Source organism: Brachyhypopomus gauderio, unplaced genomic scaffold (genome assembly GCF_052324685.1).
Source record: "Brachyhypopomus gauderio isolate BG-103 unplaced genomic scaffold, BGAUD_0.2 sc34, whole genome shotgun sequence".
Taxonomy (NCBI): domain Eukaryota; kingdom Metazoa; phylum Chordata; class Actinopteri; order Gymnotiformes; family Hypopomidae; genus Brachyhypopomus; species Brachyhypopomus gauderio.
In genome coordinates, this window is record NW_027506866.1 from 2,645,001 (window position 1) to 2,668,174 (window position 23,174).

Consider the following 23,174-nt stretch of genomic DNA (forward strand, 5'->3'; position numbering starts at 1 on the left):
GGCTTGGTTAAATAGGTGAGTCTTAAGTCTAAATTAAAAAATTGGAACTGTGTCAGAATCTCAGATTGGAGCTGGAAGGCTATTCCATAATTAAGGGGCTTTAAAGGAGAAAGCTCTGCCTCCGGCTGTAGTCTTACAAATTTTTGGAACTAGGAGCAATCCAACATTTGGGGAGCGCAACGGGCGAGATGGGTTGTAGTAAGCAATGAGTTCACTCAGATATTGTGGGGCAAGACCATTTAATGCCTTATAGGTTAACAGAAGAATTTTAAATTCAATTCGATATTTAATTGGAAGCAGAGCCGGAGTGGCTAATCGGGAGATTCGGGAGGATTCCTGATGGGCCGGCTCATGTCAATCTCTAGTTTGGGCCGATTGGGATGGAAAAATAATTTTGGGCCGGATTTGCGCATGAAACTCCCGGGCTGAAAAAGTGGCTCACTCCGGCCATGATTGAAAGCCAGTGTAATGCCGCGAGTGTGGGACTAAAATGATCAAATTTTCTAGCCTCAGTTAGGACTCTAGCTGCAGCATTTTGTACAAGTAGTAGCTTCTTTATGAACTGTTTAGAGCATCCAATTAGAAGACCATTACAATAGTCCATTCGTGACGAGACAAAAGCATGGACCAGCTTCTCTGCATCCGCTAATGAAAGTAAGCATCTCAGCTTGGCGATATTACGTGAATGGAAAAAGGCAGCCTTAGTGACATTGCATATATGTGTGTCAAATGAAAGATCCGAATCAATAGTGACACCTAAGCTTTTTGCGGTAGATTTAGGTGTTACTGAAAAACCATCTAGCGTAAGGGGAATATCAGCCCAATTGCTTCTAGCAGCTTTAGGGCCAAGAATCAGCACCTCAGTCTTATCGGAATTTAGTTGGAAGCTAATACCATGCCTACGAATGATGGTGCCCAGTGGTAGCATATAATGTGAATAATATGGGACCCAGTACAGATCCTTGAGAGACACCATATTTTACCTTAGAATGCTCTGAGCTTTCGTTTTTTACTAGTACATATTGGTAACGATCTATCAGGTAGGACCTGAACCAGGAGAGTGCTTGACCTCTTATGCCAATGAGTGTCTCCAGCCTATTAAGTAGAATATTATGATCAATGGTGTCAAAAGCAGCACTGAGGTCTAGCAGTATGAGAAAAGAAATGTGTCCTTTATCAGAGGATATTAAGAGATCGTTCAGTACTTTAGTAAGTGCCGTTTCAATGCTGTGATGAGGTCTAAATCCAGACTGAAATAACTCTGACATGTTCTGTCTGTAAGACGGAAGAGAGTTGTGAAGAAACTACTTTCTCTAAAATTTTGGATATGAATGACAGATTAGAGATTGGCCTATAGTTGGACAGTTCCTGGGGGTTAAGACCAGGTTTTAGCGGCTTGATGACTGCAAGTTTAAATGAACTGGGAACGTAGCCCAGGCTCAGAGAATAGTTAATTATAGTAAGCAAAGGTTCTACATTGCTATGCAGTATTTCTTTAAGTAGATGGGTTGGTACAGCATCTAGTATGCATGTGGAGGGCTTAGCAGATTCCACCAATGAAATAAACTCCTCACAACCAATTGGGGAGAAGGACTCTAACCCCCAGGAAAGCTCCAGAGCTGACCAGACAGCTGTCAAGGTGCATTGGCACTATTTTTTCCCTAATATTATCAACCTTATCATTAAAGAATCTCATAAAAGGCTATAGGCTTCTATGCTACACACAAGTCTAACTTCAATCCAAAACCTATAGGATTTCCTGATTCAGCTATAAACTTAACTTGAATATTTCAATTTAAAAGGAAATGACACTTCTATATGCATAATACTGAAACTAATACAAAATATCAAAAAAACATTTTCCTTATTTCACGGTCGGCTGGTCCCAGGGCTCAGGGGAGACACCAACTTCTACACCCCCCTTGTTATGCACACTCCCTCCTTCCCAGTCACCTGTTTATTGACACACCCTTGGGTGATTGTGTTCACGTGTTTTCAGTTTGCTTTCAGCCTTTAAATACGCACACAAGTCCAGCCGGCCGATGCCGCGTATTTCTCACGCCTGTCAGGAGTGACCCAGCGTCTCGTCTTAATCAAGGATCCAGAGACTTCCTCCCACTCCTCGCTGAGTGTGATTGTCACATGTTCACCTACCGTGATGCTTATACTTTAGTTCTTTATCGTGTGCTGTGTGTATACCTTGATTAATGATGGACATTAAAGAGCACACAGCCTCTGTAGCGCCTCCTGCTGCTTCTGTCACATTATCTCTTCATTTGGCTCTTACACTGCTTAACAAAACACCAAAAGCATGCAAAGCTGTAATCAAAATATAGAAATAATATATATACATATATATTAAAAATATATAATCAAATATATAATATCAAAAATAATAAAAATAAACAGAGTATGTGTGTCCAAACATTTGATTGGTAGTGTACATGCAGCAATTGAGTTAAATTAATTTTAAGATTTGAGAAATCTTTTTTTACAGCAGAATACTATGTTCAGAGAAAATGTTGGCAATTCAAAAAGTATCTAAAATTCTAAATTTATTTTGGTAATTCAATTCAAAAGTGAAACATTTTGATGATTATGGAATACAGCTAATGAAACCCTAAAAGTGCACATCTCAGGAAAATTGTAATGTTACATATGATCAATTTAAAAAAGGATTTTTAATATAGTAATATTGGCCTACTGACAAGCAAGTACAAGTACAATCATTATATACACGTATTACTTCATTGGCGGCTTTTGCATGAATTACTGCCACAAAAGGTCATTGCTAAAGATGCTATCTGTTCACAAATAGATGTATCCAAGCATATTAATGGAAGGTTGATTGGAAGGAAAATGTGTGGTAGAAAAAAGTGCCCAAGCAACAGGGATGAGCACAGTGTTGAAAGGATTGTCAAGAAAGGGCTATTCAAGTCTTTGGGGGAGATTCACAAGGAGTGGACTGTGGCTGGAGTCAGTGCTCCAAGAGCCACTGATATATCCAGGACGTGGGCTACAACTGTCTCCTTCCTTGTGTCAAACCACTCATTACCCAGAGACAATGACTGTTGCTCAGTGGTCCAAAGTCCTGTTTTCAAATGAAAGTAAATTTAGCATTTCATTTGGAAATCGAGATCCCAGAGTCTGGAGGAAGAGTGAAGAGAGGCACAGAATCCCAGCTGCTTGAGGTCCAGTCTGATGTTTCCACAGTCAGTGATGGTTTGGGGGGGCCCATGTCATTTGCTGGTGTTGGTCCACTGTTTTAGTCCAAAGTCAGCACAGCTGTCTATTTTAGAGCATTCATGCTTCTCTATGATGACAAGTGTCATGGACGTGCTGATTTCCAACAGTACTTGGCACCTGCACGTGCCTCCATGCCACTCTGAATTGATTTTTTTCATATTTATGTAATATTCTAATTGTCTGATATATGGACTTAAACTGTAAGCTATATTCATCAAAATTTAAACAAGCACATGAAATATATATGTGTATATATATAATATATATAATGTGTATAATTAATCTATATCAGTTTCACTTTGTGAATTGAGTTACTAAAAAAAATTACTAAATTATGAATTGACAACTATAAATTGGCTCAATGATATTCTTTATTGATATTGATAGGGTTACCCTAGGACAGGGGTACTCAAATAGAAATGATGAGGGGCCACAATTTTTTTTTTCAATGACTCAATGGGCCATTTATTGAGACCGTGTATGATAACGTATCATAACATTTATAACATTTCCTTTTTATTCAAAACAAAATATTACCTAAAATAAAAATATTATTTGCATTTGGGCATAAATTAAAATGAATAGCTATTCATTATCTCTGAATCTGTGAATGGCTTCATGTGCTTTGCCAAAACCCACGCTACTCTAAGGGAGCATTGTGTTGCCTTTTGTTGTCAAAGAAGTGTGGAGGATTCGGTTGGATGTTTAATATGAGCATTTAATTTTGTTGTTCTGATCTCTGAGTTTTGCGGAAATGTCTCTTCAAAATGCTTGAGTTTTGATTCATAGTGTCGTTTCACATTGCACATTTTTATTGACAGTTTCTTGACATATTAAGCACATAGGGTGAGTACTGGACGGTGGTAGAAAGAACGCAAACCTTTCTGTCCATTCTGGCTGGACTGGCGGTTTTCGCTGTCCAGTTTTTTTTGGGGGGGGGGGGGCAAATTTCAGGCATGCCATTATTGCTCCGGTCAGTAAACATGTTACTGCTGCTGTTTATTGTTGCCATGGAGGCAATCCCTAGCCTCGTCAGACAGCGCGATTGAAAAAATATTTGAGTATTTGAGTATGGGGGCCCTAGGGTAATTGATATTCTTGATTGATATTCTTAATATCAATTTATTGAGATGCACCTGTGTGTGGTCTACCCACTTGGTTATGTTGGTGTTTAGATTGATTGCTGGCCAATAATGATGGTTATTTAAACAGTTATTGGTACTTTTCACTGTGTGCAGGTGCCAAGTACTGTTGGAAATCAGCATTTCCATGACACTTGTCACCATAGAGAAGCATGAATGCTCTAAAATAGACAGCTGTGCTGACTTTGGACTAAAACAGTGGACCAACACCAGCAAATGACATGGGCCCCCCAAATCATCACTGACTGTGGAAACATCAGACTGGACCTCAAGCAGCTGGGATTCTGTGCCTCTCTTCACTCTTCCTCCAGACTCTGGGATCTCGATTTCCAAATGAAATGCAAAATTTACTTTCATCAGAAGCACTTTGGACCACTGAGCAACAGTTCAGTCCTTTTTCTCCTTGGCCCGGGTAAGTCAGTTCTGACATTGTGAGAACAGTTGTGGAGCATGTCCAGGACACTTCTGTGGCTTGAAACACTGTCAATTCCAATCAACCATTAATATGCTTGGATACATCTCTCTGTGAACAGCCAGCTTCTTTAGCAATTTTTGTGCACTTAAAAAAACATTTGTGGCTTACCCTCAATATGGGGGGTGCCAGTAATTCATGCAAAAGGAGTTCAAATAAAGGACTGAGTGTATATAATGTACATACCTTTCAGTAGGACAGTATTACTGTATTAAAAATCTTTAAAAAATGGATCTTGTGTAATATTAATCAAAACTAATGCTTGAAATATATCTTGAAATGTATTGAGCATAGGTACAATTAACACAGGAGCACAGGTACCTTTCACAACCATTCACACACCAACAAGAAGCAGCAGCCAGTGGCGCACTGCGTACTCTCTTCCAGAAACCTCCGCCCCCTGGGGGGCTGAACTGTGTGCAGGAAGATGAGAGAGGACAAGAGTACCAGTCTAAGAGTACCCAGTACCCAGTACCCTAAGAGTACCCAGGTCATACAGACACAAACATTCATACAGACACCATTTTATTATTGGACAAGGAGAGACAGTCACACATACAAACACTCTGTGAATTTGTCAGGGACAAACCAACCTAACCTCACTGTTTGTGGACTGTGAGAGGAAACCAGACCCATGCAGACATGAGGAGAACATGGAAACTCCACACAGACAGGGACTTGAACCCAAGACCCCAGTGGTGAGAGGGAAACATAACTAACCATCATGTTGCCTTTAGCTGATGCTTTCATCTAAAGCAGGGGTGGCCAACCCATTAGAGACCAAGAGCCACTTTTTTTTTACTGTGTTACAGCAAAGAGTCACATCATACACATGCTTGAACATCACCCATCCCTTCCTCTCTCTCTCATATACACACACACACACACACACACACACAGACCTCTGCTCAGATTTATTGTAAATGTCACACAAACAATTCGGGGGCAGCCATGGTCTGGTGGTAGGGAACCGGTCTTGTGACTGGAGGCTCGTGGGTTTGATTCCCAGGCCCGAGGCCATGACTGAGGTGCCCTTGGGCAAGGCACCTAACTCCAACTGCTCCCCGGGTGCCGAGCTAGAGCTGCAAACTCTGTTAACGTCCTCTTCATATTTTTTTTTGCTGTGCATTTTTTCCCTGACATTTTGAGAGCAAACTTGACACAAATTGTTTAGTGAAATGATCTTGTCCTGACTGGGAAGCGGTGTTTTCATCTCAGGCACATGCACGTTTGACGAAAATACCGGGGTGAACTCAAGCTAAGCGAACAAACACAAACTTCGTTAATCGTGATGTGCTTCAGGACTTTGGCACAGTTGGAGGATGTGGGCCACGGCACGGCGAGGTTGCTCACGCACACTACGAGCTCTGTTATGTACGCAACTGTTGTTTTCTAGGTAAAAAGTGGTTAAACTCCGTTATCAACACTCGTTACAACAACTCTGACCCGTTACAACGCCACTGACCTGCGCTCACCTTTAGGAAGAAGAGAACAGACAGTGTCAGTAGTTTTGAAGCTCCCTCAGTCGTAGTGTTGCCACCTGTCCCGGTTTTCACGTCGCTGTCCCGGTTTGTCCCGGTTTTCCTTTTTTTTAATATTCGGTCCCGGCAAAAAAATCATTTCATGTCCCGGTTTTCACTAGGTTAGTTCAAACGACTATTTAGACTGTTTCTGCAGACTTTAAATCCGTCTTTTTTTTCTCGCTGTGTCCATTTTACGTTTGACACTGATGCTGATGAAGTAACCGGGCCACGACACACACCGTTAGTGCAGGTGAGAGTGGACCGGTGTACCCATGAAACCAGGCGAAGAGCCGCAGGTCTAAGTATGTCTCGCTGCAGCCTGCAGGAAGGCGGAGTTGGACATCCAACCCCGCCCACATCCAACTCCACCCTCCTGTGCGTTCACACCGAAAGCGACGAGAGCGACACGGCGACCAGAAGTCATTCATTTTCAATGAGAGTGAGCGACACCCAGCGATGCGACGCGGTTTATTCACCGTATTTCGCCACGCCCACTTTCAAGTGTGTTTCTTCCGCCTTTGTGTTAGAACTTCCGGTCAGCTATTTTCGCGTTAGTGTACACTACTACATTTTAATGATTTTTTTTCATAAAATAGGCATTCTTGTCTATTTACTTCTTTACTTCCTAAAATTACAAAATGAATGCAAGGAAAAGATGTGGCCACTGATTATAAAATAGTTACTTATCTGATCACAAGCACCCGACACGTTTGCTTCATCGGAGCTTCATAACCGAGCCATTTCTCGGGATAAGGATGATCTGGTGTTGGTTTCCCCTCCACAAAATGATAAGAGCAGACGTATGGACGTTTGGGTGGATATTTTAAATTTAGCGCCTTCAGCCTTATACGCAGGTCCTCTTCTTTGGAAGCCCGGTTACCTCATCAGCTCTGAGGGAGACACACTGCTACACCTTCGTGGTGCGCGGTGTGTTTACAAGCCCAGCGAGCCGCTAACACTTTTAAAACCGGCGTAGTGGAAAACGGGAGACTAGTGGCATGAAGTGTCTGTGCTGTTGTGATTGTACTTTGAGTCTCGTTGGTGAGACGCTTCTGTCACACGTTTTGGAATAAACCACATACGAGGTGCAGCAAAGGCACCGCAGACGACTGAGGGAGCTTCAAAACTACTGACACTGTCTGTTCTCTTCTTCCTAAAGATGAGCGCAGGTCAGTGGCGTTGTAACGAGTGTTAATAACGGGGTGTATACACTTTTCACATAGAAAACAACAGTTGCGTACATAACAGAGCTCGTAGTGTGCTCCAAACGTGACAAAGTCCTGAAGCATATCACGCCATATGTTTATATCAAAGTTTGTGCTTGTTTTTTTTTACTTAATACTTAATTTGTGTCCATTTTACATCCGCCCCGCTAATAATTTACACTCCCCCCCTACACTTGGCCACCTCTGCTCTAACTGAACATATTATGCTAGTCATATTGTGTTTGTTGTCGTTTTGCTTGTAATCGGTATCAGCGTATACGTAGCACCGGAAGTTCGAACACAAAGTCAACCAATATGGCCCCGCCCAGTGTTGTCAGGAAAATAGCGTGAATAACATCACTCCTCACCGCCAGTGTATGTTTTTTTCCTGAATACTACTATGACTTCGTCAAGCATAACCCAGCCAGTCATCAATCACTGCTAATAGTCAACTCTGAGGCGATTTCAGGTCGGGAGATCTGCGAGAAGATATTTTGTTGTTTTCAAGCGGTCTGTGGGCTTCACCAAAGCTCCGGACACCATCGAAATTAATATGGACCTAAAAATACAGCTTTTATCTCAATATTGACCAAATTTAATCAAAATCCGTGCAGGCGAAAATATTTTACTAGACCGCGGAAAATAGGTAGTCATGATTGACATTTGTGTATCGAACGTCACGGTAGCTAGCAACTTTAGGCTAAAAGCGGCGTCTCGGTTTAACTCGTTCCCACAGTGTTTTCTTGAAATCGGTACCGATACCAGTGTTGTGTAGTTTAATATCTCATTGTTTTCTGATATAACTTGTTGTTAATGGTAATATAGTTAACATCACTTGGAATTAGATTATGATTATGATTAATTATTAATTATGATTAATTAGAATTAGATTATGTGAATTTCAGTCACATGACTTCTATTGTAATTAATGTATTATATTTTAATGTGATACATGATATTGTAAATATCATAACTTTATCAATTCTCAACCAATTTTCAATTTTAAAGGTATATTTCAGCTCTGTCTAGATATGTGATTCTTTCTTAAGCTTGGGGCTGTTTGAAAATTTTGTCATCATAAATAAACTAGATTTTTTTTTTCGGCGTGAGAAATCAGATGTGTGGCGTGAGAGCGTATGAAGACAGTCAAATGCGAGTTGGCAACCCTGTATATATATATATATTATATATACGGTCTCTGGTATGAACCCTTTGGGTACAAGCCAGGCTGCATCAGGTTATTGTAGCAGCCTGGCTGATTTGGTGTTTTGGTAAAAAAAAAAAAATAGGAAATTGTGATTATCATATGTGCTACTCAACTTTGGAATGTTTGGATTAGAATGTTTGGTTGGGAAGGTGGAATGTTTGGATTAGAATGTTTGGTTGGGAAGGTGGAATGTTTGGATTAGAATGTTTGGATTAGAATGTTTGGTTGGGAAGGTGGAATGTTTGGATTTCAGTTTCGATGCTGAAAAGCTCAGAACTGGTCATATGACATTTTGCTCTTGCTCTTGGCTAAATTATTAAGGTGATTTGCATACGATGTATATGTTTTTTGGTTTTAGCATGGTCATCCAATGCAGTTTTGCCCTCATGTTTAATCAGAATTTTAGCTGAGCACATGGCGCAGGTAGCCGAAAATGGATCATCAGGAGTTGGCTTTAACCATGCGGCATAATTTTCATTTTTCATCCAGTCGTTATTGAAATAAGATGGCACAGACTCGTCATCATCCTCTGTTTCGCCACCCATCTCAACCACTGTATTGTTCCTCAAACTTCTCAAATGACGCTATAGCAGAGCAACTGATTCACTAAATGTAGGAGCCGCCTGTACCGATTGGATTGTGAAGTCAAATGATCCCACAGCACCAATGAGGCACAATGGTGCGCGTCAGCGAGAAAAAAAGACAGATTTAAAGTGTGCAGAAACAGTCTAAATAGTCGGTTGAACTAACCTAGTGACCGAATATTAAAAAGAAGGACAGTCCCGGGAAAACCGGGACAGGTGGCAACCCTACATACATACTACATAAATTTAATTTTAACCAAAACATTTGCATATAATTAGATCATTTATAGTCACCACTTGTCAAATGTACAAAATACTTAAATTCAAATTTGATGATCTTCATCTGACATGGTTTCACTCATTAATGGAACAGTGTCTAGCAGAGGCGAGATGTGCTAGCCATGAGCAGAGCTAGGAGGTACTGTAGTTTGGCTCTTCAGTATCTACCAGTATCAGAATTAAAATAACGGAGTGTCTATTTGCACCCGGGTACAAGTAGCATTTGCCACACAGCGAGGCTATTTTCACCCCTTAATAAAAAAAAAAAAAAGCGAACCCATCTGCGCATGTCTACCAATGAATGCGCGGGAGCGAAAAGGCGCAAATTCAAAGGAACCGAAACGGAGACAGTAGGAAACGGTAAGCAGAATTTGGTTAATAGTTATGTATAAAGGTCCATCACTCAATTTAACTTTACATTTTAAGATATATATTTAAGAAATAGTGTGAGAATTATTATCCAACGAACACTGATATATTTTTGAGCTAATAGGAGCATAATAGTGGCGAACGTAAAGTGTTACCGGGTGGGGGGTGTAAAATGGACACAGCGAGAAAAAAAAGACAGATTTCAAGTGTGCAGAAACAGTCCAAATAGTCGTTTGAACTAACCTAGTGAAAACCGGGACATTAAATGATTTATATTTTTTGTCGGGACCGAATATTAAAAAGAAGGAAAACCGGGACAGGTGGCAACACTAACTGGCGCTACAGAGCTTGGAGGCGGACACAAACGCTGAGGAGAGCGAGATTTATTAAGAGGAATGATCATAATCAAAGTCGTTCAAACAGGCAGAGGTCATAACGGGCGAGCCATCCAGGTTTGACAAATAAACAGGCATGACGATACTAAGAATTAAACTAAGACACCGAACGAACACTTTAAACCAAACACGGGGTAAACGCATACAAACTAGAAAATCAGGCTACAGAAAACACAGACTGAGCAACGAAATGAGTAGAACTCAGAGACCAGGAAGCGTAGAACACTGAACAAAGAGCATGAATAACAAGAGCACAACACGACCAAAGAGCATGAATAACAAGAGCACAACACGACCAAAGAGCATGAATAACAAGAGCACAACACGACCAAAGAGCATGAATAACAAGAGCACAAACTAACCAAATAGAACAAAACAACCAATAACCTATAAGTGAAACACTGGGACTATAAATACACAGAACTAAACAAGACACACACAGAACTAAACTAGACACACAGGTGAAGACACTGATGACACGGGCGTGTCAGACGAGGGGAAACCATGGAGACAGACACGCAGGGAACAACACAGACACGAGGACAGGAACCCGAAGTGACAGAGAGGGGGGTGTAGCCCTACGTGACAGTCGCATTGCTATCTTACAAAAACAATTTTGTCCAGTCTATTTTTTGAGTTTTGTGTAAAATTATATAATTTTGTCTTTTTGTTCTCTATTTTTGTGTTGTTTCAGTACACACAAAGGACATGAATGTGTATAACAAAAGATGTACAGTCCTTTTGAATTAAGGTTTTTGCATGACAGAGTCAATATGCCAGACTTATAATGTAATGACTATTTTATATAAGCTAATATTTGTGTTTTCTCCCAAGAAGGAAGAAAAGCTAAAGAACATTTGTGAAGGATACTCCTTCGACAGTTGTGAGGAATTCCAGAGAGCACTGAGATTATGGAGTGAAGAGGGCTACCATCCAATGCACAAAATTAAAATTTATTTAAACATGATGTAAATAATAAAAACCCCAATTTATTTCTTTAAAAAATGTACAAACCATCCAGAAAAAATGAATTAAAAAGTCAAATCTGTCTTCTGCATTCTGTGAAATTAAATAAAATTAAAGAGGCTGATAATGTACTGGCAGGAAGAATATTTGTATACATCATACTGTAACGCTGGCGACTGGGTGAAGGACGAGACACAGAATCCTGTTCGCTACAGACGTTACTTTATTTGTCTTTACACATATAGCGCAGACAGTGCACGTTTAACACTCATATAGAGACACGTAGACTCAAACAACGACGAGCACAAGACACTGCGCGAACGCACATTAAATAGACAAACTACATAAACCCCACATGATGACGAGACGAGCCACAGGTAAAACGAATTATCACAGGACGCAACTGCACCCACGGAGATCCACTGACGCAGACGACGTAAACACACGCCCAAAGGGAGGGGTCGGGGACCATAACGTGACACATACAATGTGGTGTACATATCAGGGTGCTACAGACAGATATTAACTTGTGTTACATTTTGTTTTAACATTATTTATCACTGGCAGTGTATATTACATTTAGTATTTACCATGTGATTACTGCCATTAGCGGTAAGCGACTTAGGATAATTAAATTGCTATTTAAATTCTAAGCATGGTAAAGAAAAAGACTCACAAGTGAAAAACAAAATTCAAACAGGTCTACCCCATAACCCCAAATAAAAGTATCTTCACTTCTTGTAAAATAATTTGTAAGTAAAATGGAACACAAAAGAATAGTACTAATCTTTGATAAATCAAAATGTTGGGTGCAAATAGTACACACTGCTACGTATAGCCGGGTGCAAATAGCACACACTGCTGCATATACCCGGGTGCAAATAGCACACACTGCTATGTACACCCGGGTGCAAATAGCACACACTGCTGTATATACCTGGGTGCAAATAGCACACACTGCTATGTACACCCGGGTGCAAATAGCACACACTGCTGCATATACTCGGGTGCAAATAACACATACTGCTGCATATACCCGGGTGCAAATAGCATCTGCCTTAAAATAATTCTGAATTGTGCCAAAATAATTAAATTGAATCAAATTGTATTGAAATGTAAGATTTCATGATGCAATGAACTAAAAGAATCATAACTAAGCTAAACTAAAACTGGGTCACACATATACTGAAGCTCTGATAAATGTCTTCCTGCTTCTGGGCTCACGGATGCCCTGCTTTCAGTTATTCAGTACTACTTCATTGTGCTGCCATTACATGAATTGTAGCAAGATGCATATGAGATGTTGCCGTTCTTGGTCCATCTTGCTTCAATCATATTTCAGTGGCACTTTCAGATAAAGAAACATATGCAACATAGTACTAAGGCACTGAGAAATGTTATGGTGAGTTAATTTCTGCTAATAGCCTTATTTGCCCAAGCAGGTGAAGTTGGCTCCAGCAGGTGTCCCCCACTGCCTGTGCTCACTTCACGCACGAGAGTCACCTCGTCAAGACTGATGAGGCCTTCTCTGCCCACCCTCCCAATGTTGCCTTCACTCACCAAACCTGCTGGCCGAAAGCCTCTCCGTGCCTTCAGGCCTGCCAAAGGTGAGCTCACTCTTTTGCTCTTCTGGAAATAGCATCCAAATCATTTGCTGCAGTAACAACAAAAAAAGTTAAAAAAAAAGTATTTAAAAAGTAAAAACTGCTTTGAAAGCCCTATACTACAAACAAAAAGCCCCTGCTGATCCTCTATGAAACCAGAAGTTATATATGGGATTTTTGATAGAGTACGTGTTAATATGTATTGTGCTTTTCAGGATCTCAAGTGCAAAGCACCAGGGCATCCCCTGCTGACTACATGTTTGAAGGAGTAGTTGGCAGAGGTTCTAATTGCTTTGCTGTTAACACTGCATTACACAACAATGTTTTAAATCTAGTTCACCATGTTGAATAATGTTTTGCACTCAGTCTTCAAGCTGATTTTAACCAAAGTTGAGCTGGTAGCCCTAAGAGTCCTAATCAGTTTGTTTGGGTTCTGGTATTCCTCTCTAGATGAACTCAAACCAGGAACTCTCAGGAAGGATCCCCACGAGCAGCAGACTTTAGGGCCCTTCTCCAAACCAGACCTCGCTCTCGCTCAGAGCTTCAGAATGCTTAGCTCTATTGACGGGTAAGTCACACCTGCAAAATTCTGAAGCATTTGGCTAGGGCAGGTTAAACAGCAAGTCATTTATGGTGTTCTGCATATATGGTAAGTATGTATGTATTTAGTGAACTTTTTACCTCTTTGTTCCTTTTCTTGTAGCATTTTTTTCTTTCAGTAGCCGATGGTTACAGTGTGTGTCTATGTCCAATATCTTTATACAGGGAGAAGAAAATTGAAGGATTGATGTTCATCCGTAGATTGGCTCAGTATCACTCTGATGTGCTTGGCAGCAGGCTTCATGATGTCTGCATTGTTCTTATTCAAGAGGTAAACCACTAGATTTGCTGATTGTGTATCTGTCTGAATTCTAAAATTGGCAGACACCATCAGCATGTACACATTACAGGTGATGTTGCTGACAAAGTCAAGTCAGAGTCAGCATAGTACTTTGAAATTCCTTTTTTATAAAAACATTTATCATCTAAATGAAATTCAGATGACATATCTAACTGTAATTAGAGATTAAGGTATTTCCGCCTACATAACACATTGCAGTGGTGGATTATACTTAAGATGGCGGTGGCAGTGTTGGATGTGGCTAAAACGAGCTGGAACGTCGTCTTTCCTGCAGGTGCGGAACCGGCACTCTCGCGTGTCCCGCACGGCGGTGGTGTCCTTGAGGGAGTTGTACTCCAGTCTGCAGAAAGGGATGGACCAGGAAGTGGAGGCTACAGCTAAGGTCCTCCTCCACAAAGCAGTGGAGTCCAATGCCTTCATCAGTCAGGACGTGGACACAGCTCTGGACAGCATGGTGCAGAACTGCACCCCCATTCGGAGCATGAACGCCCTTCTCGCTGGAGGACTCTGGTCAGTTAGCCTGCAGTGAGCTTTTAAACTGTGGCTGCAAACTAAGCCATCGAATAGAATATGATTATTTGATTGTGTACTTAGATCATACATAAGGGTATTAAGTTTCTTTATCGAAGCTAAAAGATGTACTGTATACATTGATTGGATGGATTAATATTTATTACCTTCTTTTTTTAAATGCCCTAATTTTTTTTCTTTCTGTTTTCTTCAAAAGTCATCAGAATGCTGCAGTAAGAAAGTGTACTGCTCGGCACTTGGCTACTTTGGCAGAGAAGATTGGTGCTGGCCGCTTATTGTCTGGGGCGAAAAACATCACAGCGCGAATTATTCCTGCAGTTTCCAAGTTGGCACAGGATTCTTCCAAAGAAACCAGGTTTGTACTGGGATCAGAACGAGAATTCTACAAAGCTTATTCAGTTTCCCCAGATAGTAATCTTTTGCTGATTCTTTTAGTCTCCTACTCTGATACTCTGAAGTCAGCAAATGCTGCTAAACTGTAGAGTAATAGAAGCACTATCGTGTTTTCTAAACACAGACGTCCTTGTAAAATTGTCCCCTCGAAAGATAAATAGTCGGTGTGCTGTGAGTCATGGGACTCTCACTCACGGTTCTCTCCTGTTTTGGGGTCTGTTCCTCGTCTCAGGCGCTTGGGCCGGCGTATGCTGCTGTTCCTGTCCTCCCACCATGACTTTGATAAGATGGTGGAAAAGTACATCCCTGCCAAAGACCTGGCAACCATCAGGGTCCTCACCAAGGTGGCGATTCATGTTTGGATACATGATGAGGATTTTTTATTCGATTCAGCCACTATGCCCCATGTTTACTCACTAAACAAACTTATTCACAAAACTTTTAGGTGAAACAGACTGCAATAAAAAACCATCTAAACTGTGATGGTAGACATATATTGTAAACAAATACTCAAGTACAGGGCAGTGTGTGGCACCATACATTGTATTTACAGTAAGGCGTGCACAGTGTAGTCCCAGACCCAGTCGTTAAAAGACAGAGCATGGTTCAAAATGAACCGGCTTGAAACCTTTGGGATAGAATTAAAGTATGAAGCACCATGTGGACCTCAATATCATCACTCCATGTTTTGTGGTGATTCGTACGTGTGTATTCCCAGGAGAGGACAAAGGTGTCTAGGATTGACGGCGATAAGATGCGTCAGCCTCGTCTGGAGCAGCAAGAAGCTCCAGTCGCACAGGTGGAGTGTCAGAACACGCAACGAATGAAGCGTAGCCTTAGGCACACGGTGAGGGACGTGAGCCCAGACGACGCGGCACCTCTGAAAGGTAACGGCTGACCTCGGTGAACGCTCCCCTCCTGTTTCCTGAGAACCTTACCTTACCGCTTACCTGTGAACCACCTTCCCATCAGACCTGCAGCTGAACAGTAGTGTTCCAGCCCAGACTAAGACCGATGTCATCCTGGATGATTTGCCCTCAAGCCCCAACAACGCACGCACCCCCAGAAGTCCCGTCAAAATTTTGAGTCCCCCGCTTCATCCCAGCCTCCCCACAGTTGTCCCTACTAGATGTCCACTACACATGCTGCCACAACGCAGACAAGCTCCCAGTCTGAACAGAGCACGCCCATCCCTTTCAATCAGTTCTGGTGAGTGTTGCCTGCTCTTCAGCGCTTCATGTGTGATCACTGCACTTGCACATAAATTGCTTTGCTGTTAACACTGCATTACACAACAATGTTTAAAATCTAGTTCTCCATGTTGAATAATGTTTTGCAGTTACAAGGATGTAACTTTTTTTGTTTCATGTAGTGTGCCTCACTTCACGCTACACTGTGGGAGATCTCCTGGGCACAGGAGGATACGGCTCAGTGTATGCAGGAGTCCGCAAGGCTGATGGAAAACAGGTGAGTATCAGCACACAATACAAGAATGATTGTGGGACCTAATTTCTATTTTAGATTGTGATTAGAACTTTGAAAGGAGCTATGAGTTTTCCCTAGAGAGCCTTTGTTATTCACATGGCAATCAAGTGGTCAAATCTAATGTACCTTGACCTTGACATTATATATACGTAGCCTAACAAGCACCGCGTGAAACTCATTAGTCTAACGAGACAGGTGAACACACACACACCCAGTCACACCCACGGACGTACATATACAGACATGGACCACATTAACACACGCCTGAAGGGAGGGGTTCGGGGTTGTAGCGTGACAGATAAGCTTGACAATCTGTGGATGAGTATTTATCAGACTCCAGATTTATGAGTTACCTGAGAAGCTGTGGCTACCATCTGCAAGCCCTTAGATATGTTAAATGTACTGACTGTTTTGTGTAAACAACTTTACTTCCTGTGTTTTTTATGTGACCAGGTCGCCATTAAATATGTGCCAAAGTATCATGCAGAACGGTTCATCACTGTTGTAAGTCCAATATGTAATATTGTGATTTATGTAATATTGTAACAATGTCTGGAACTTTTTAGATGGGTAAAACTGCAAAGGGACTATAAACGCAAAGCTGTTAATTTTCCATTCAGTGACTCCTCCCAACACGAATGGAAAACAGTTCACTTTTTAGATTCAGGTTTCATCTAATGATTGGTACCAATCCAGATCCCTTTCATGTTAACCTGTTAACCATAATTCCACTATAAAACTTCAAACCCACACTAACCATGTGTTCCTTAATTTTAGCCCGGCGAAACTCGCAGTCTCCCCCTAGAGGTGGCTTTAATGAAGATGGTGTGCAGGCCACCTCGTTGTGAGCATATTGTGGAGCTGCTAGAATGGTTTGAGTGCAACAACTACTTCATCTTGATTCTGGAGCGACCCGTCCCCTGCATGGACCTGTTTAACTTCTTGGACTTACACCAACGCCAACTGCCTGAGCCACTGGCACGACTGATCATGCGTCAGGTGGTTCAGGCTGTCCTTCACTGTCATGACCGTGGAGTTGTGCATAGAGACGTCAAGGAAAATAACCTTCTGGTGAACCCAGACACCCTTGAGGTCAAGTTGATCGACTTTGGTTGTGGCGATCTGCTTAAGACCGGACCCTACAGGCACTTTAGAGGTTATTCACCATAAGAATGAAATGTGCACCTCAAGTTAAAAAATGGGATCAAATTAGAGACTATTATAAACTTTTTATTTTGTTACTGATGGTTTTCTCTCGTTGTCTTAGGCACCAAGGTATACTGCCCACCTGAATGGCTGGTTAACAGGACGTATGAGGGCCGTCAAGCCACCATCTGGAGTCTGGGTGTGCTCCTCTACAGCATTATCTGTGGAGATGTGCCCTTTAAGAATAAGGAGGACCATGTTAAGGCACACCTGTGCTTCAGTGGAAACCCATCCAGAGGTAAAAAGGCAGAAGCATCTTCAAGATAACTTGAAAGTCTAAATTGCAAAATGATAATTTATGTAATTATTTCATTTGGTAATGTAATACACAACCACAGATTGATAAAATGGACTAATGAAGAATGGAGAATTGGCACTACAACATTTTGTAACCATCTTAAAATTATAAAAAGACTTGTTCAGTCTTTTTTGTTAGTGATGGAGGTTTCTGTACAGTTCTGTTATTTAAAAACTTTGAATAAGCCATTAGAACAGTCAGATCAGAAGTTTCAGATGGTAACTGATTTTCTTTCTCAACTAATCCCGTTGCTACACACACAGACTGCCGCCATCTGATAAGATGGTGTCTGCAAAAGGACCCTGAAAAACGTCCTGTGCTCAAGGATGTTCTTGCACATAAGTGGTTTTTGGAAGGACTTCAGAACTAAGTCAGGTTAGACAGGGAGTGTAAATGGAACTGGGCATGAGACTACAGGACAGCCACCAGTGCAAAATTACATAGTCTGGGCCACTGATATTGAGTAATATGCAAGGTGCAGTGTAATATTGGATGAGCTGGAAGTTGTTGCTTATGGACCAGAAAAATGTGGGTCAGGCATAGTGTACTATATACCAATTGAATGCTATAAGTGGTATATGCTTATATGTAGTACTTTATTAATCAAAAATATCCAAGGTGTATCCACTCTGAAATATAAGGTGGCAATTCATGTTTGAATACATGATGAGGATTTTTTTATCCCATTCAGCCACTATGCCCCATGTTTACTCACTAAACAAACTTATACACAAAACTTTTAGGTGAAACAGACTGCAATAAAAAACCCATCTAAACTGTGATGGTAGACATATATTGTAAACAAATATTAAAGTACAGGGCAGTGTGTGGCACCATACAGTATATTTACAGTAGGGCATGCACAGTGTAGTCCCAGACCCAGTAGTTAAAGGACAGAGCATGGTTCAAAATGAACCGGCTTGAAACCTTTGGGATAGAATCAAAGTATGAAGCAACATGTGGACTTCAGTATCATCACTCCATGATGTTGATGTGGCTTTAGGGTCTGGGTGAGATGCCTCAGGATACTCCTTCAGCTCGAGGCAGGCGCTCTATCCCAGCTGTGGAGTCATGCGTACCTCCTCCTCAGTTTGCCAGCAGGTGAATATTTAAACAGTTAATCAAAACAACAACAAAAAAGTGCATCCTGGTTGAAACTGCTTTGATGTTTGCAATTTTTGATGGTGTTGATGTTGGTTTAATTTGATTGCAGCCTTGTTCATTTTCTATTTGGACACTATAACCCAATCCTTGTGTTTCTCTCTTGTGTGTGTTCAGCAAAGACGGCAGCAGAGCACATGTCCACAGCATTGCAGATAAGACGGAGTACGTCAAGCAGCTCAAGGCCCTGCTGGGTTCAAAAGACTTCAGGGAGCGCATCAAGGGCTGGTGGCCGACTGCGAGGACAACCCATATATGGTCGTGGGCAACATGTTCCCGGTCAGTGCCGTTTCAAGGTATTTGGGGGCCCCAAGCAAAGACACCAACCGGGGCCCCCCCAACCTCCACACCAGAAATCTCATGCCCAAACCCCCCTCCGGCCAAAAAAAAAACATATCTGGCCGCAGTCCACCTTCAAGAACCACAGCATATACACCTCAAACTAACTACTTTACAAATTTACTACTTGTAGCTGAACATAGCAGATTTAAGTATGGGATTACCCGGGACGTATATATTGTTTTTAGCCTACCTGCTGCTAAATTACACCATTTGTACAGGTAGGCCTAATTTATCCAGTGTAAATCATCACTTACCACTGTCTTGTGTTTTTTTTAGGGGTGGGCATAGATAAATTTTTTAAATCTAGATTAATCTCACTGAAATCTTGAAATTAATCTAGATTAATCTATATTAAAATGGCTCATATGTGTGCTACCCAAGTAATAACTAAAAGTCAGCTTTTGAGATAGGGTTTCTTAATACAGAGGGTGCATTAGACCAGGGGCTCATCTCCTGTTTCCAAAATGCATCAATGACTGCTTGGGGAAGCTGTTCTACTTTGATACTTGAAGAAAAAAACATACTCAATAAAATGTAGGCTACTCGTGTTCAACGGTTTATTCAGTTAAACATGAATTTGTAAGCCTACATACTGTACATTAAAAGGGGTTGATAACATGTTTATTCAGCTAAACATGATATTTGAAATGTAAGCCAACATTTAGTACATTTAATCTCACGGACATAGTTTGGGGGGGACTTTTTCAAAAGCCGGTTTGGTCCTCTGAAGTTTTAACGGTTAAAAATAAATATTTAAATAGCGACGAATCTAGCGCTAGGACCATGCAGAAAACGACCGCTCCGATCTCCGCTCCGGTAATTTTTTACGTTCCTAAAAATGAATTTTCCATGAAGCAAACCTGGCGACTTCGTGGCTGCATCCATGTAAACACACGTACGATTTTTAATTCACAGGTTTGAAAACTCGTTCTCGCCCCTACTGTGCAATTTGGTTAGGAATACAGCCGAGCTAAACTGTCAAGTTGAAAGTCATCATAGTTTGCTTACCCATTTAGTAGATATATTAACGGCGATAATTTTTATATCGCCCGATAAGAGTATCAAATTAACGAACGCCGTTAACGCCGTTAACGGCCCACCACTAGTTTTTTTGTGTTCCTCTTCCTTCTTTTGTTTTCTCTTTTGGCTTCCTGATGGATAAATTCGCTTCATGGTTAAGTTTCATATTTGCCGGCGTCTAAAGCCTGGTTTATACTCGACAGTGTCTGCCTGCCTTCAGCAGCTGGTGGGAGGGGCCCCTTGAGGGGGATTCTGAGAACAGTGTCATTGCTCATGACTTTGAGAATGTAAAGGGGGGCTCACACAGTTTGTCGCTGCATTTAATTCTTAACCTGTTGTTGTCTGGGGGCCCCAGGCCAGCTTGGGGCCCCAAGCAATTGCCTGGTTTGCCTGCCCCATCGCGACGGGCCTGTTCCCGGTAACACATTTGAACTGAATTGATTTTTAATGTTTTCAGCAGCTTTCAGAAGTGATCTGTATGGGGGAGGTCATACGTTGGAGAACATTAAATGCTGGCACATCTGAAGAAATGTCAAAAGCTTAGACGCTTCAGAGTAGAAAATATTATGACAATCAGTTTTAACTATTACAGTGGAGGGCAGTCGTGTCCATTGTTAGTGTGAGCTTGTTTTACAATGTATGTAAAGAATCCAAGTGAATGACTTATGAAAAATGAAATGAAAGGACTCGAAATCAAATCAGCTCCAGGGCTTAACGGCACTGATATGGTGAGTGCCTGATCAATGCATGGGCGCCTTGCTCTATACCTCTCTTCCTCTGCTACAGGTATTTGATGCTTTCAAAGCACAACTGCAGGAGTCAAATAGCAAGGTTAACCTCTATGCCTTGGAGGCCTTACAGAAGATAATCACACTGCTCAGAGACAACGTCTTCAACCGTTTTGCACAAAGGCTCAATTTCTCAGTGGAAAAGCTAAAGTGGATCTTGATGATAAAGTTGCAGGTAAGTAAACAATATACAGTGTCTAATCTTTTGTGGTTGTGTATACAGAAATATTCTACAAATTCAAATACATTTATCAAAAAACTATTATTTCAGAAAGCCATTCCACTGATATGCTAAGAGATGCCAGAGATAAAACAAGATTTACCAGAAATACTATAATTCCTATATTAATTAATAATATTTATAATATTGATATTAATCATTCCAGAGAGTTACCATAGTTTCCAAATACTGTCACTTTAATTGAATGAAATTCTAGGTTCTAGAATTTTTCGTTCTAGGTTAAGAAAATGCTTCTGTAATAACCCAGTGCTATCCAGGGTTGATTTATTTATCTTCCTTTTAAATGTTCTTTTTATAGAGCTGGTTAGGGAACTCTACCCCCGCAAGCCACAACTGGTTGAGCAGAAGGTGCTTCCTCTGCTCTGGTAGCTCCTGGGGACCTCCAGCAACAGTGGTACGGTCCACGGGAGGGGTGGAAGCGTGAGGGGGCCACTGTCCACCTATGCCAAGCCCTTCATGCCCACATGGGCCCCGCGCTGCTGGACTGCCCTGCTTCATCAACCTGAAGAACCTCCTGATCACCTGAGAGCTGCCAGCTAGACCTCCAGACCAAAATAATGCCCAACATGGATTCTACTTGAAGATGGAGATGTTTGTGCATTTCTTACTGTGCCTGCAGAAAATATAATAAACAGTAATAAACAGTACAACTGTTGCCTTTGTACCATCTGGTGGTGGATATACGCAATTGTCTTAATGACTTATTAAAACTGTACAAAGAAATGTGTAACTACTCGTAACAGTGAAATAATACGCTGTAGTAGTAGTACATAGGACCTGGTCTTCTAAAGTCTCCCTCAGCACACAAATCCTACATTCCATGTGTTATATTTGTTGAAAGATGGGGTGAGATGCATGGATTTCTTAGTGGAGAATTTTTATATGCTGAAGTGGGTGGAGAGTGTCACGGTGGTGAACCCGAGGCTAGAGAGGGAGCCATACGCAGGTGTAATATATATATTGATTTTATATATATTGTCAAAAACCAGATCAGTCCAAGTTGGTATGCAACACAGGGAGGCAATACTTCACACTGGTGTGTTGTGAGAAGAGTCCTTATGTAGGGTGTGGTGAGTAGCAGATTGGAGTCAGGTGTGCAGGTCAATATACTGGTGATGGCGCCCTCTGGCGGTCACGGGCGTGATTGCCATTCCTGACAGAGAAACCATACAAAAGTGTTTTATAGTGATCTAGCCTAGAGATAATGAATGCATGAACCAGGATCTCACATGGGATGGGAATCTCACATCAGATGGGAATATGTTTAGGTTAGCAATTTAATTTGCAGTTTGTATGAGAGACAAGGTTAAAACGAATGCTTAGGTTACATGTAGGGGCTAAAAAAAATGTCACCAACATCCTGTATGGAAATGGAAAACGAGGATTTAGTACCAATAATCAGGTGTTCAGTCTTATGGGTGTTTAAAACACTAGCATTGAAATGATTTACTGAGTAGAAGAGGATAGAGTAAGAGTAGGGAATGCATTTGAAGGTTTAATACTCACAATAAATTAGAGTATCGTTAGCATAGCAATGAAATTTGAGATTGTGACAACAGATGATAACACCAAGGGGCAGGTTGTAAATGGTGAAAAGCTAGGGACTCGGAGTAGATCCTTGTGGAACACCCTGATTAAGAAGAGTAGTATCAGATTTATGCCTCACTATTCACACAAATTGGAACCAAGTAGGCTAGTTATATATGATTTAAACCTAGACATTTAGAGTCATTTAGAAAGTTAAGCAACTTGGAGGCCACAACACTCTCTTTTGGAGTCAAAACTGTAAATTACATATAGGCCAGAAATTCTCTGT

The 23,174-nt window shown here is 41.3% G+C and overlaps 1 protein-coding gene across 1 annotated transcript in view; it reads left to right on the top strand.

Annotated features, from left to right (window-relative positions):
• The window catches only part of LOC143485451 (uncharacterized), a 23,428-nt gene extending 1,415 nt beyond the window's left edge, over window positions 1-22,013 (top strand). Inside the window, exons 2-18 of the mRNA XM_076984897.1 lie at window positions 4,485-4,800; window positions 12,831-12,995; window positions 13,443-13,560; window positions 13,758-13,863; window positions 14,168-14,403; window positions 14,621-14,779; window positions 15,050-15,161; window positions 15,536-15,704; window positions 15,790-16,026; window positions 16,190-16,284; window positions 16,756-16,806; window positions 17,080-17,458; window positions 17,570-17,746; window positions 18,810-18,907; window positions 19,085-19,246; window positions 21,116-21,292; window positions 21,657-22,013. Coding sequence (XP_076841012.1) covers window positions 4,605-4,800; window positions 12,831-12,995; window positions 13,443-13,560; window positions 13,758-13,863; window positions 14,168-14,403; window positions 14,621-14,779; window positions 15,050-15,161; window positions 15,536-15,704; window positions 15,790-16,026; window positions 16,190-16,284; window positions 16,756-16,806; window positions 17,080-17,458; window positions 17,570-17,746; window positions 18,810-18,820 — 2,211 coding nt within the window. The 5' untranslated portion in view covers window positions 4,485-4,604 and the 3' untranslated portion in view covers window positions 18,821-18,907; window positions 19,085-19,246; window positions 21,116-21,292; window positions 21,657-22,013. The remainder of the gene's footprint in view (window positions 1-4,484; window positions 4,801-12,830; window positions 12,996-13,442; window positions 13,561-13,757; window positions 13,864-14,167; window positions 14,404-14,620; window positions 14,780-15,049; window positions 15,162-15,535; window positions 15,705-15,789; window positions 16,027-16,189; window positions 16,285-16,755; window positions 16,807-17,079; window positions 17,459-17,569; window positions 17,747-18,809; window positions 18,908-19,084; window positions 19,247-21,115; window positions 21,293-21,656) is intronic.
• Window positions 22,014-23,174: the final 1,161 nt, after the last annotated feature.